The following is a 14,486-nucleotide window of genomic DNA, read 5'->3' on the forward strand; positions in this document are numbered from 1 at the left end:
CTGTGGACCACTGCGGCTACCAGAAGTCACAAAGGCAACATACTTTGTGTAATAAGGAGCCAACGAGTGGAGATCAGTGACCAGTACCAGACTTCATGTTGGCCGACTGCCGACGTAACTCTTCCCATATGTCTGGGAAGGGCCAGAAACTCAATGAAATGTCGACCAATCAAAGGAAGAACACTTTCTCTCTTCGTCTATTTTATGTATAAAACACTCTAAAGTTCAGATAGTCTATCTAGTTAATCTACACATTGAATCTACAAATCTCTGCTAAGGAAAGGATGGTAGTAGAGACCCAGTGAGCTGTATTTGACTCCTCTGTCTAGGGCATTACACTGTTTAGATTTAAACGCCACGCCATCCCAGTGAGGATAAAGCGGTTGAGAAAATGAACGAATGAAAGATTTGAACATGTTATTATTTCAGTACTTAAAATTATATATATATATATATATATATATATATATATATATATATATATATATATATATATATATATATGCATGGAATTGTGAGGATTGCAGGGTCTATAGGTGTCTGTGATGTCATGTTGGCTTCACTGCTGGTGTTCTCAGCAGCCCTGTCATCGCCTCAGAAACTGCAAAGTACATGACCCCCTTGCCCAGTTATTCATTCTTTCATTCACCTACCATGCATCCTTGAATTGAATTGAATTTTGAATAAGAGATGGCGGCACGCACGGGTGCAGCGGCTCAATGCTCTCCAGTTTTGTTTTCTCAATCTTATCGTTATTTACTAACATCTGCGAGGCAAACTTTTTCTACAGTCGCCAGGATTTAATTACTCTCGGGAGGAGATGCGATATATCCATCACAACAGATTACCAACGGACCTACGATATCCCTGAGGACATCTCGAGACCACCGGGATCTCCGTGGATAGTCAGCCCACTCAGAGTACGACGGAGGCGGCAAAGGGAAAGAAAGCAAAAGCGCGGATTCCGGGCGGGCCTAGCTGATAAGCTAAGGCATCAACCACACCAAGCACCGCTTCCGAGTATCTTCTTGACAAACGCCAGATCCATCACCCACAAAATGGACGATTTGGAACTCCAGCTTGCTACCAACAGCTTTGTCAGGAACTGCAACATTATTTTCATCACGGAAATGTGGCTACGCCGGACGCTATTCCGAAACGATCATTCAAAAGAATTATCAGGGAAAAGCAAAGGAGGGGGACTTTGCATGTACACACAAGGAATGGTGCTGTGACAGTATCATTAACACTCACTGCTCCCCGGATTTAGAGCTATTGGCAGTACGGTGCAGGCCCTTCTATCTACCTAGGGAGCTAACGATTGTCATTGTAATGGCTGTCTACATCCAACCGGATGCTAACATTAGCACGGCACTTAGCCTCCTGCTAACGGCTGTAAACAAACAGCAGCTTGACCACCCCGATGGAGTCTTTATTATTGCTGGTGACTTCAACAAAGCATATTTAAAGACTGTTCTGCCTAAGTTTATCCAGTACGTGAAGTGTCACACCAGAGGAGATAAAACTCTAGACCATGTTTATTCTAATATCAAACATGCTTATAGAGCCACACCCCTCCCTCACCTAGGTGGATCAGACCATCTCTGCCTGACCCTCATCCTCATACACACCACTCCGGAGGCTAACAAGGCCACAAATAAAGAAAATAAAAATATGGCCCAAGGACGCCCTTTCTCAGCTGCAGGACTGTTTTTCCTGCACCATTTGGGAACTTTTTGAACACCACAACCTCCAGGACTACACGGACACTGTACTTTCCTACATCAAAAACTGCACGGACAACGTCACTGTTAATAAACGGATAAGGGTTTTTCCTAACCAAAAACCCTGGATGACCAGTTAGACACAGGCACTCATCAAATGCCGTAACACCGCCTTCAGGTCAGGGGACAAGGTACAATACAGCACTGCCAGAGCAGAGCTGAAGAGAGGCATTAAAAAGCCCAAGGCAGCATATACAAGGAAAATTGAGGAGCACTTCACAGGAAATAACCCAAAGAAGTTGTGGCAGGGATTATGACATATTAACAATTACAATGACAATAATGTGTCTGTTAACGCAGATGCCTTACTAGCAGAGGAACTGAACCGTTTATTTGCCTGCTTTGAGACTGACAAATCAGACCCAGTCTCAACACATCCAACACCACCCTGCAGCAGTACACTGGAGCTTAAGGAACATGAAGTGAGACAGGCACTGTGGACTGTGAACACCAGGAAGGCTGCTGGCCCTGACGGAGTACCTGGGAAGGTGCTCAAAGCCTGTGCTGACCAGCTGACTGGTGTTTTCACAAATATCTTCAATTGTTCCCTGCAACAATCCATCATACCATTCTGCCTGAAATCTGCCACCATTATCCCTGTCCCCAAAAAGCCAACCATTGACAGCCTGAATGATTATAGGCCTGTTGCACTCACGCCTGTGATCATGAAGTACTTGAAAAGTTGGTCGCCCGCCATATCAGGGATACAATCCCTCCCTCAGTTGACCCTCACCAGTTTGCCTATCGAGCAAATAGGTCCACCCAGGACGCCATCGCCGTAGCTCTACACAGAGCACTGAGCCACCTGGAGCACCATGGAAACTACGTGAGGATGCTTTTCATTGACCATAGCTCAGCTTTCAACACTATAATACCGGACATTCTGGCTGAAAAACTCTCCCACCTTGGACTATCCTCTTCCATCTGCTACTGGATTAAGAACTTCTTAACCAACCGTCCACAAACTGTTAGACTTGGTCCCCACCTCTCTTCCTCCATTACACTGATCACTGGCTCCCCTCAAGGCTGTGTACTGAGTCCTCTTCTGTACTCCCTGTACACATTCGACTGTACACCGACCCACCAGTCTAACTCCATCATCAAATTTGCCGATGACACTACTGTGGTCGGACTCATCTCAGGAGGGGATGAGTCGGCCTACAGAGATGAGGTCAACAAACTGTTTTCGTAGTGTTTGGTGAACAATCTCACACTAAACACCACGAAAACTAAAGAAGCAGCACACATCTGGCCCCACTCCTCATAAATGGAGTATGCGTAGACAGGGTCCAGTCCTTCCAATTTATGGGGTTCCACGTCACGGACAAGCTCTCCTGGTCTACCAGAACAACGGCAGCGGTGAAGAAGGCCCAGAAGCGACTCCATTTCCTGAGGGTACTCAGGAGGAACAACTTGGACACTAAGCTTCTGATAACCTTCAATAGAGCCACCGTGGAGAGCATCCTGGCATACTGCATTACAGTGTGGTACGCTGGAAGCATGGCAGCAGACAGAAAGGCCATGCAGAGGGTGATCAACACTGCCCAGAAGATCATCGGCTGCTCTCTGCCCTCACTGGATGACCTTGCCAGCCCTCGCTACCTCAGCAGAGCCAGGAACATTGTCAGGGACCAATACCACCCTGGTCACAACCTGTTCCAGCTGCTGCTTTCTGGCAGACACTACAGGTCTCACAAAGCACGGACAAATAGACTTTGGGACAGTTTTTTTCCCACAGCCATCAGGACTCTGAACTCGAGTTAGCACGACACTCAATCCCTTCTGTGCAATAACTTTGGGGTGTGCAATAAGAATGTGCAATATCTTTGAAATCCGTGCAATATTTTAGAATCTGTGCAATATTTTAGAATTCTGTGCAATATTTTAGAATTCTGTGCAATATTTTAGAATTCTGTGCAATATTTTATAATTCTGTGCAATATTTTAGAATTCACCTAGCCGGGATGTGCCTTTTTATAGTTTTATACTACTATTTATGTTTTTTTTACTGGGAAAACACACTTTGAAAAGCTTGGAGTAGCACCACCAATTTCGTTATACGCAGCTGTGTATGATGACAATAAAGGCTTTTGAATTTTAATTTGAATTTGAATGCTTTTATTGTCATTATACAAGTATAATGAGATTTAAAGCTGTTAGGTTTATCCAATGTTAGGTTTATCCTTAGGTATTTCCAAATTCAGCTTTCAATAAAAAGGCATCTGTAGTCACATCACCATTTAATTCTTGCAAGAAGAGAATACATCCACCCGCTCGTCCGGTCAAGATTATTCTGTCGAGTGGCATTATGTCCTGCCCATTTAAGGCCTCAAATCAAAACAATTACAAGGTTATCGATTCCAATTGCGTAAGCAAGAAACAAAACAATTCCATATCAAGCAAACCTAGCGTCAAACCTAGCGTCACAATTTAAAACAATATGCGAGTAATCCCGGAGGTTGATTGATAGCCATCCGCTGAATCGACAACAATTTAAGCGTCCTTCACAGATCTTCATTGCGAACTTGTATCTGGGGAAAGGGTTGAGGCGTATCTTCCAGTAATCAGTCCTCGGAGCAAGGACTCAGTGAATTGTTAAGTCATTGCGAACTTGTATCTCTAGCTGGAGCCAGCTGTCCTGGAGAGCGACCTTGGAGTAAGCGTTTGTCTTCGTTGAAAGCACATATTAATTCTAACTCTAACATAAAAGCGATCAACATATATATATATATATATATATATATATATATATATATATATATATATTGTTTAATATAGTTACACATTTAGGATGAGCATTACTATTCCTAATAAGCAAATATATTGATTAATATAGTAAGCATGTATATTATAAGGCTTTATATTCCTAAATAAGCATTTGCAAACACATTTATAATAATGATTACTCCAACAAAAGCTTTCACCACATAGTGAACAAATAACAACAGACAGACAAATATATAATCAATAAATAAGAAATGAAAAAATAAGTACTCGAAGTGAGGTCAGCAGAGTGAAGTGGGTTCCGCCTGAAGTCCAGGATGAGTTCCATGGTTTTTGTTGATGTTCAGCGCCAAGTCGCACCACTTGCTGAGTCTATGGACACAACAACAAACAAGCAGACACATAGAAAACCAATATATAGTAGAGATAAATAATCACTAAATAATGAATAAACAAGTAGTCCAAGTGAGGTCAGCAGAGCGCAGCGGGCTTGTTCCTTCTGAAGTCCAGGATGAGTTCCATGGTTCTGGAGACGTTCAGCTGCTTGTTGCACCACTCACAGAGTGCATGGGTCTGCAGTGGATTTTGTAGCGCGAGTAGAGTAATGGACTTAGTACACAGCCCTGGGGTGAACCGGTGCTGAGCATTTGGACAGATGTGTCAGGAGCGGCCTGTTTGTCCCTCCTGACGTGCCGTCAGAGAGAGCAGCTGCAGTCAATCTGCTGATTGCTTCCTGTTTTGGAATTTAAAGATCATCGAGTCCTAGTACCATTGTCGGATCGTTACTTCTGTTCCTGCATGCGCGTAGCATGCTGCCGTTTTGTTTCCAAGCCATTGTTGATTTGTAGATCCCAGTTGATTTATTAAAGATGTTGTTTGAAGCTAACTGCCTCGATTCACCTCCTGCTTCCCGCGCCTGGGTCCTAATCCTTTCCCGATCGCACCACGACGACGCGGCGCGATCGTAACAGAACAACTGACCATAATGGACCCAGCGGGAGGCCACCCACGCTCGCGCCGATGCTCTCGTCGACGCAGCCACCCTTCTCGAAGCCCCGCGAACACATGGATTCAGCGAGAAGCCAATTTCCAGTCTGCCAAGTTCCAGTCTGCCAAGTTCCAGTTTGCCAAGTCTCAGCCTGCCCAGTTCCACCCTGCCCAGTTCCACCCTGTCAAGTTTCGGCCTGCCCAGTTCCTGGGTGCACAGTCCCCGCCTGCCTAATTTCACCCTGTCCAGTTTCTCCCTGTCCGGTTTCGGCCTGCCGAGCTCTTGCCCGCCCATCTCTTGCCCGCCCAGCTCTTGCCCGCCCAGCTCTTTGCCCGCCCAGTTCTTGCCCGCCCGGAAGCGGCAGCGACTCTCCGGCGCCCCTGGATGAGGGGGCCGGCGATGGCGGCAGCGACTCTCCGGTGCCCCTGGACGAGGGGGCCAGCAACGGCGGCGGCAGCGACTCTCTGGCGCCCCTGGACGAGGGGGCTGGCGACGGTGGCGATAGCGACTCTCCAGTGCTCCTGGACGAGGGGGCCGGCGACGGCGGTGAGAGCGACTCTCCGGCGCCCCTGGACGAGGGGGCCGGCGACGGCGGCGAGAGCGACTCTCCGGCGCCCCTGGACGAGGGGGCCGGCGACGGCGAGAGCGACTCTCCGGCGCCCCTGGACGAGGGGGCTGGCGACGGCGGTGAGAGCGACTCTCTGGCGCCACTGGACGAGGGGGCTGGCGACGGTGGCGATAGCGACTCTCCGGTGCTCCTGGACGAGGCGGCCGGCGACGGCAGTGAGAGCGACTCTCCGGCGCCCCTGGACGAGGGGGCCGGCGACGGCGGCAAGAGCGACTCTCCGGCGCCCCTGGACGAGGGGGCCGGCGACGGCGAGAGCGACTCTCCGGCGCCCCTGGACGAGGGGGCTGGCGACGGCGGTGAGAGCGGCTCTCCGGCGCTCCTGGACGAGGGGGCCGGCGACGATGGCGAGAGCAACTCCCCGGCGCCCCTGGAAGAGGGGGTTGGCGGCGGCGGCGAGAGCAACTCTCCGGCCCTCCTGGCCGAGGGGGCAGGCGCCCCCCCCAGAGCAGCCAGGGTAAGATTCTGGTGTCTGTTAAGGGCAGGGGGCTTGGCTAGCACTTAAAGGACCAGCGGGGAGGCCCGCCGGACCGGCTACTCCCACTCCTCTCCAAATGCCGACGTGGACGCCTGCCGGATAGGCCCCTCCTACGCCTCGTCTCAGGCCGGTGCGGACGCCCGACCGCCCACCTCCACACCTCGTCACCGGCCGGCGTAGACGCCCGCCAGACCGGCCACGCCCACGCCTCGTCATCGGCCGGTGCAGACACCCGCCGGACCAACCACGCCCTCGCCTCGTCTCTGGCCGGCGTGGACGCCCGCCGGGCCGGCCACTCCCTGCCTCGTCACCGGCCGGCGCGGACGCCCGCCGGACCGCCCACCTCCACACCTCGTCACCGGCCGGCGTAGACGCCCGCCAGACCGGCCACGCCCACGCCTCGTCATCGGCCGGTGCAGACACCCGCCGGACCAACCACGCCCTCGCCTCGTCTCTGGCCGGCGTGGACGCCCGCCGGGCCGGCCACTCCCTGCCTCGTCACCGGCCGGCGCGGACGCCCGCCGGACCGGCCACTCCCACGCCTCGTCACCGGCCGGCGCGGACGCCCGCCGGACCGGCCACTCCCATGCAGTCAGCACTGTGGCGTTGACACCACCTCTAGTGCTTTTTAATCATATGTTTGGACACTCACACTCATACCTAGGGGCAATTTAGAGTATTCAACCCACCTATCATGCATGTTTTTGGGATGTGGGAGGAAAGCGGAGTACCTGGAGAAACCCCATGCAGGCCCAGGGAGAACATGCAAACTCCACACAGGTGGACCGAGCTGGATTCGAACCCAGGACTGTGAGGCCGACACACTAACCACTCAACCGCCGGGCCACCTAAGTTGGGCATTGATTGTCATATTACTAAAGTTCAGCTAATTGGTGAGGATATGAACATGTTACACTAAAAATATTAACAGACCATGTTTGTGTCATAGTCATTCAGTATTTTAAACCTCAGCAACAGGTATCATGAATTCTGCTATGCCATTCTGGTTGACTTTCTGTGAACGTGGACTTAAAGGAGGCAGAGTTTTTGGACATTTTACTCAAATCATGATTGGGTATCATTGATGTTCTTATGGCCAGTTTTCAAATCTGCGGTCTTCGCCAGGTTGAAGCAAACTGAGACAATTCAAACTTAAGTAACATGATGACACCTTGTGTTAGGTGCTTTGATTTTTTTTAAATCTAAAAGCAATTCACCTTTATGCTCAGAGTTAAGATTCAGAGTTCATTGTAACTGATTTGTAAATATTCCGCTGTTCTTCATGTGGTCATATAGGTCGAAGTGTCTGCTTTGCCGGAGGTCCTGATCAACTGTCTTCGTCCAGATGCCAGATTTCCATCAGCCTTCACCCAGTCCTGTACTAACTACAAGGCAGAAAAATATATAACGTATGCCTTCCTATACCCACCGCGTAAGTTTTTTTTCTCTTTTTTTGGTAAGTTATTGATGTTTGAGACATTTGTTGATTTGTTGATAAGTTCTGCTTTGCATACATAGTGATTTTAACTCTATTTAATTGTTAATGACATAAACACAACTCAGCAGACCACGACAACGACAAATTAGTTGAAATTATACTTACTGAAAAAGAGGCTATTTTTCGTGTGTGCTGCAATAAACAGCTAGACTTTTATTCTTTCAAGTGGAAAGAAGGTACAAACTTGAATCAAAGACAATAAAACATAACAAAACAATAATACAAATTAAAACAATATAGAGACAATACATTTAGACAATACAGACTAGTCTGGGACCCCTCTCTTATCCAACCTTTAGTAGCTTCCAAGTTGGAGCTAGGGCCTTGCTCCCATGACACATCCACTCTTAAGACTATAAGCAAACAAACAAGTGGGTGTCACTCAATACATGGCGTGTAGCAAGGAAATTATTTTAGAACAAAAGGTGCGATCCTCCCTTGGCCATCTAAATTGGGATTAAAGGCAAACATTCCTTCCTCTTAGGCAAGTTGAATTATTTGAATTAGCTATGTGAAAAACTTGCCTAAACAGATAACAAAGGATCGTAAATTCCAAAGGAGTCTTTTTTTCTGCTTCTCTTCATCGCTGCTCCCGATGGAATGACAAAACTTTCAATTGAAAAACCTCTCACCTGATCGAGACAATGGAGAGAATCATCCTGACCACCACATCCCTCTAGTGAATACAGAGCTGGACCCACTGCAGTTTGTCTATCGTCCAGGCATTGGTGTGGAAGATACAACCATCTACCTAATGCACAGGCCTCTTTCACACCTGGAGATCACAGGAGGCACCGCCTGGGTGCATGGACCATCGACTACCTCACAGACAGGCCAGAATATGTGAGACGTCATGACTGTATGTCTGCTCTCCCCATTCCTCTTTATCCTATACACATCGGACTTCAGACACAATACAGACAGCTGACACCTCCAGAAGTTCTCTGATGACACCGCCATTGTTGGACGAGTGCCGAACAGGAACGGCCTGGAGGACAAGGGAGTCATCACAGCCTTTGTAGACTGGTGTGGGCCAAACCAGCCCTACATCAATGCCATTAAGGCAAAGGAAATGGTGATCGATTTCCACAGGAAGCCCCCACAGACCACACAGGTGAACATCCAGGGAACAGGCATTGAAATTGTGGAGAATTATAATTACAGTAATACCTTGACATACGAGTGCCCCAACATACGAGAAATTTGAGATAAAAGTAAAATCCTGAGCAAATATTTGCCTTGAGATGCACAACAAATTTTGAGATACGAACATACGAGTCAGCCAGGTGGCCGAGACGTGTGAGACTGTTTGTTAGGTTTATCCTTAGGTATTTCCAAACTCAGCTTTCAATAAAAAAGGCATCTGTAGTCACATCTCCATTTAATTCTTGCAAGAAGAGAATACATCCACCCGCTCGTCAGGTCAAGATTATTCTAACAACTCGAAGTCCGCTTCGCTAATTTATTCATAAGATTTTAACGCCATGCCCCACAGAAGTCTAAACATTCGTAGAGTCTCATAACAATTTTGTACAGTTATCAAAACAATTGTAGGTCTTGCCGAATCTTCCCAAAACAGTCCTTGGTTCCCAAGAGCGCTTGTTTTGAGCCCATCTTCCGGAGCCGTAAACAGTCCTTGGTTCCCAAGAGCACCTGTTGTGAGCCCTCCGAAACTGAAAACAATCCTTGGTTCCCAAGAGCACTTGTTGTGAGATCTCTCCATGCCCAAGGCCATTCCCTGTCCTCTTGATGTGAACCACAGTTCTTACTTTAGTAAGAGATGCCAATAACTCTAACATAAAAGCACAGCGATCAACACATATATATATTGTTTAATATTGTTACACATTTAGGATGAGCATTACTATTCCTAATAAGCAAATATATTGATTAATATAGTAAGCATGTATATAATAAGGCTTTATATTCCTAAATAAGCATTGCAAACACATTTATAATAATGATTACTCCAACACTGTTTATGATATATATACATATTTATAAATAAAAGCTTGAGTTTACACACTTAGTGAAGGTGAAGAAATTCAATTATATATATAAATATATATATATATATATATATATGCATATATATATATCTGCATATATGCATTTATATATATATGCATATATATATATATATATATATATATATATATATATATATATATATGCATATATATGCATATATATGCATAATTTGTTCATAAGTATTTTCTATTTCAACAGAATTATCCAAAGGAATCGACAGAAAATACGAAGCTTTATACATTACCAACACTGTTCCTATGTATCCTGCATTCAAGAGTAAGAATCTCTCTCAGCACACTATACGTGTACACTCCCTGAGGACAAGTTCTTTATTTTTGCTTTTAACTGTACATATAATTTGTTTTGGGGTGCTTTTTTTGTACAATTCTTCAATTGATGCTTTGGTTCGTGGTGGTGTCCCATCTCTGTGCATTGAGCCGACCCGATCAATCAGTTGTTTTTTGTCGGCTCTTGAGGACTGGAATTGGCCACCCCTGATCTAGGCACTGTATATATGATATTTGACAGGCACATTCTCCCTCTATTGTAGAGATACCTTCTTCGGCGCTGAGGTGAAGCGCTGCCCTGACCTCCGCCATTTTCCATATGTCTTTTGGTTGCAAGTTTCAGCATAGATTTAGAGATTTTTAAGAACTTTTTAAAAAATATCCTTCAGAAAAAAATCAGCGATGCAGTGAAGCCTATTATCAAAATGACTACAGCGGCTACAAATACATCATGGGCGTTCATGATCAAATGTAAATTTTCCCAGCATTGTATTCTTTAGAAAATGATGCTGTTACGTCCACAGGGAGACGTCGAGGTGAGGTACAGTGGTACCTCTACATACGAGCACCTCTACATACGAGCATTTCGAGATACGAGGAAAATTTCGAGCAAATAATTATCTCTAGATACGAGAAAAATTTCGAGATGCGAGAAAGACAGGTGGCCAAGACATGAGAGGCTGTTTATCATTGGAGCACACTATCTTTTTTCCCACATCTCTTTCGTGTATAACAGATATCTACGAGAACTGGGTGGAGCTTGCATTTTCCTGTGGTGTTTTTCCCCGTTAGTCAAGGTACTCGGATGATTCGCCGAAAGATGTTTCGCCGACGGACGTTTGGCCGACGGACGTTTGGCCGACGGACAGGTCGCCGAATGTACGTTTTGCCGAAATGGGATTCGCGCGCTCGCCCCGCCCCCAGATCGTGTGTGTAAATGTTTTTCAACCTCGGCCCGCGGGCCATATACGGCCCGTTACAGATAACATTCATCTAGGAATAACAAGGGCATGTACTGCCCCCCGCTGGACATATTTCTAAATACGTATTACAATGTGCTGCCAATTTTTTTTATTTTATCCTTGCGTTTAAAGTAGTAGCCATTTGGAGATCATGCAGAACAGTACGTGACAGAAGAAATAGAGAAAATAAAGTAGGAGTAACAGTAAGTACTACTGTTATGAAATTGTAAACCCAGAAATCCTACTCCAGAAAATTTGCACCAGCATAGAAAACGTTGAGATTAATCTTTAAATTAAGGTTCTCAGCAAATCATTTTGAATATATATTTCCTAAAATATGGCAAGTGGCTACTACTTTAAACGCAAGGATAAAATAAAAAATATAAAACATTGGCAGCACGTACGTACTTGTATTTTAAAATATGTCCAGCGGGGGGCAGTACATTTTGAGATGATGATTTAAAGTGGAAGTAGAAAGCAGTCTTGTTGTTGTTGTTTGTCCAGTCTTTTTTTCTCTAACATATCATAAATTTAATCCAACGTATATTAATTGAAATTTCTTGTAAACTGTGTGATTGAAAAAAAATAGTGTTTAATTTATTATTTTATTAAACAAATAAAAGTGGGGATGTTTCGATTGGATGTTTACACCAGACATCCGGGTACCAGATAGATCTACAGCAGCCAGCCGCCAAACCATGTCCAAAAGAACGAACCTCCTCCGCAAACTCAGTGGCACATCTTGGGGTTGGCAACCAAACCACCTTAGAACGGTGTATATTGCCACCCAGTGAAGTCTCGCAGAGTACGCAGCACCGGCATGTGCCCCCTGGCTGGCCCAAACTCACCTCAAATCCCTTGAAACTGCCCAACTGGAAGCAGCTCGCGCCATAACCCACCACCTCAGGTCTACCCCCACCGAAGCAGTCCTACATGAGGCACATCTTACACCCCTCTCATCCCGCCTCAAGTTACAAGCACTTCTTAAGGCGGATGCCTGGAACCAGCTGCCTCCTTCTGATCCCCGACACCGCCTCCTCCATGAAAACGTTAAAATGCGGTTACAAAAGAAGGCAGACTGGCGATCATCGACCCTTCCCCGTCTTACCGCTCTCGAACTCCATACCTCTTGCACATACTCTTCCCATCCCTGCCCACCCTGGCTATTACCCCCCCATCCAAACCACTTTTACTGCAGTCTCTAAACACATGCCGAACATCATCCAAAGAGATATGGCCGAAGAGCTCATCAGAAGCATGGGTAAACTGGACCTACAGATCTTCACAGATGGATCCACCAAAGAAGGCACTGCGGACGGTGGTGCAGGTTTTATCGTCATTAAGGAGACTGCAATCATCCACCAATGGCATGGTGCCACTGGCACCCGCAGCAGCTCCTACTACTCTGAAAAAGTGGCACTGACCGAGGCACTCTCCTGGCTGAGGGAAACAGCAGACTGGCAGACATCAATTATTCTCAGTGACTGCAAATCGCTGATCCAAGCTATCGGAAACCCCCATACGCAAGACCCCGCCATTCGGAGACTTCAGGGTGACATCGCCCTTTTCCCTCCGCCTAAGCGACTACAGCTACTGTGGATCCCGGGCCACTGCAACATACGCGGTAACGACCTGGCCGATGCCCTAGCTAAACTTGGCTCGTCAGATGACCAAACCCATACCCCCTGGACGCAGCCACAAGACGTGCCATCATCCAACGTGAAGATCGCTCCCCCCTGTCCCACCCCCGCCTTTTGCAGACCTACACTACGAAAGTCACAGAGGAAGAACTTGCCCTATCGAAAGGAGACCGCACAGACCTGATTCGTTTCCGCAGTGGACACCACCCCCTGCTCCGCCGTTGGCTCCACCTTGTGGGGAAATCCGACTCGGATCGCTGCCGCCTGTGCGACGAGGAAACAGAGTCGTCTGAACACTTATGGCTCTGCTGTCCGGCCTTAATGACCGAACGCTACCATCGCGGCCTGGGCAACTCCCTGGATGAACTTATCCGTGTTCCAGTGGCAGCTCTAGCACTGCTGAGGGTGATCCTCAGGCGCCTGAGGTGAAAAAGAAGAAGAAGAAGAAGAAGAAGAAGAACAGCAGCCAGCCAGGTCTACATTCTAGCTTTTGAGAGCAAAGTGATTGGGAAATACGAATACAACAGGCTTATGGCGGTATTATACCACAGACAGACCAAAAAGTCATACGCAGCTGTTAATGAACGGTTGAAAAAGCTCACGGATGATTATGAAAACCCAGATCGATTTCCAAACAAACTACAGTACCTAGAAGCCATTGGGCTTAATTTGTAAGTTTCACTGTTTTGATAAAAACTGCCACTACCATCTGTGAATTCCCTTTGTACATAATTTGTAAGTTTGTATTGTATTTGTAATTTTTGTACATAATTTGTATTGTATTTGTAATTTTTGTACAAAATGTGTAAGTTTTTTACTGCTTTAATAAAAACACCATCCGTGAATTTGCTTTGTCTTCTTTTTAATAAAATATTTTTTTGAATGGCAGCTTATTGATAATGTGTTTAATATTAAAAAGCAAGTAAATGATTATCTTTGTACTGGCTCTTGACTAATTCATTTGAACCATGTCTATTTACTCCCAAATGACCCATTATTAAACTTGTATCCAGAGGATGGTACTCTTTAACTGATGGATTTTGTGTCAGTTGACTTATATAGTCTTATTCATGTTGTTTACATCTGACCGTGAGCAGTGTTCAGTGAATTTGTTTCGTGATCCGTTTGTCACTCAACTACAATAATCCTTTTGGTGACCCTTGCTGACCCACAGCACTGGTAAAAACAACCTTAACCACTTGGCAATACGACTAAAGCAGAAAGGAATGGTAAACATGCAAAAGAGAAAAAACAACAATGAGAAACATCCCCACTTTAATTAGTTTAATAAAATAATAAATTAAACACTGATTTTTTTCACACACAGTATACAAGAAATTACAATTAATATACGTTGGATGACATTTATGATATGTTAGAGAAAAGACCAGTCAAATAGCATCTCACTTTTAGTTCAAGAACAACATTTTAATTTTAAATAATTTCCCACTATGTTGGGAAATATATAT

General features: G+C 46.0%; 1 protein-coding gene across 32 annotated transcripts in view; it reads left to right on the plus strand.

Moving 5' to 3' along the window:
• enpp2 (ectonucleotide pyrophosphatase/phosphodiesterase 2) overlaps positions 1 to 14,486 on the plus strand; it is a 360,090-nt gene that overhangs the window by 236,681 nt on the left and 108,923 nt on the right. For 31 of the 32 annotated variants that reach the window (XR_013300101.1, XR_013300100.1, XR_013300099.1 and 28 more), the window contains 2 exons: positions 7,896 to 8,031; positions 10,327 to 10,404. Coding sequence is in view for 23 of the 32 variants with exons in the window: in XM_077599517.1 (XP_077455643.1) it covers positions 7,896 to 8,031; positions 10,327 to 10,404 (214 nt within the window). In the remaining 9 variants the exon portion in view is untranslated. The remainder of the gene's footprint in view (positions 1 to 7,895; positions 8,032 to 10,326; positions 10,405 to 14,486) is intronic. The other variant, XM_077599518.1, reaches the window with a different exon arrangement.

Source organism: Stigmatopora argus, chromosome 4 (assembly GCF_051989625.1).
Source record: "Stigmatopora argus isolate UIUO_Sarg chromosome 4, RoL_Sarg_1.0, whole genome shotgun sequence".
Classification (NCBI taxonomy): domain Eukaryota; kingdom Metazoa; phylum Chordata; class Actinopteri; order Syngnathiformes; family Syngnathidae; genus Stigmatopora; species Stigmatopora argus.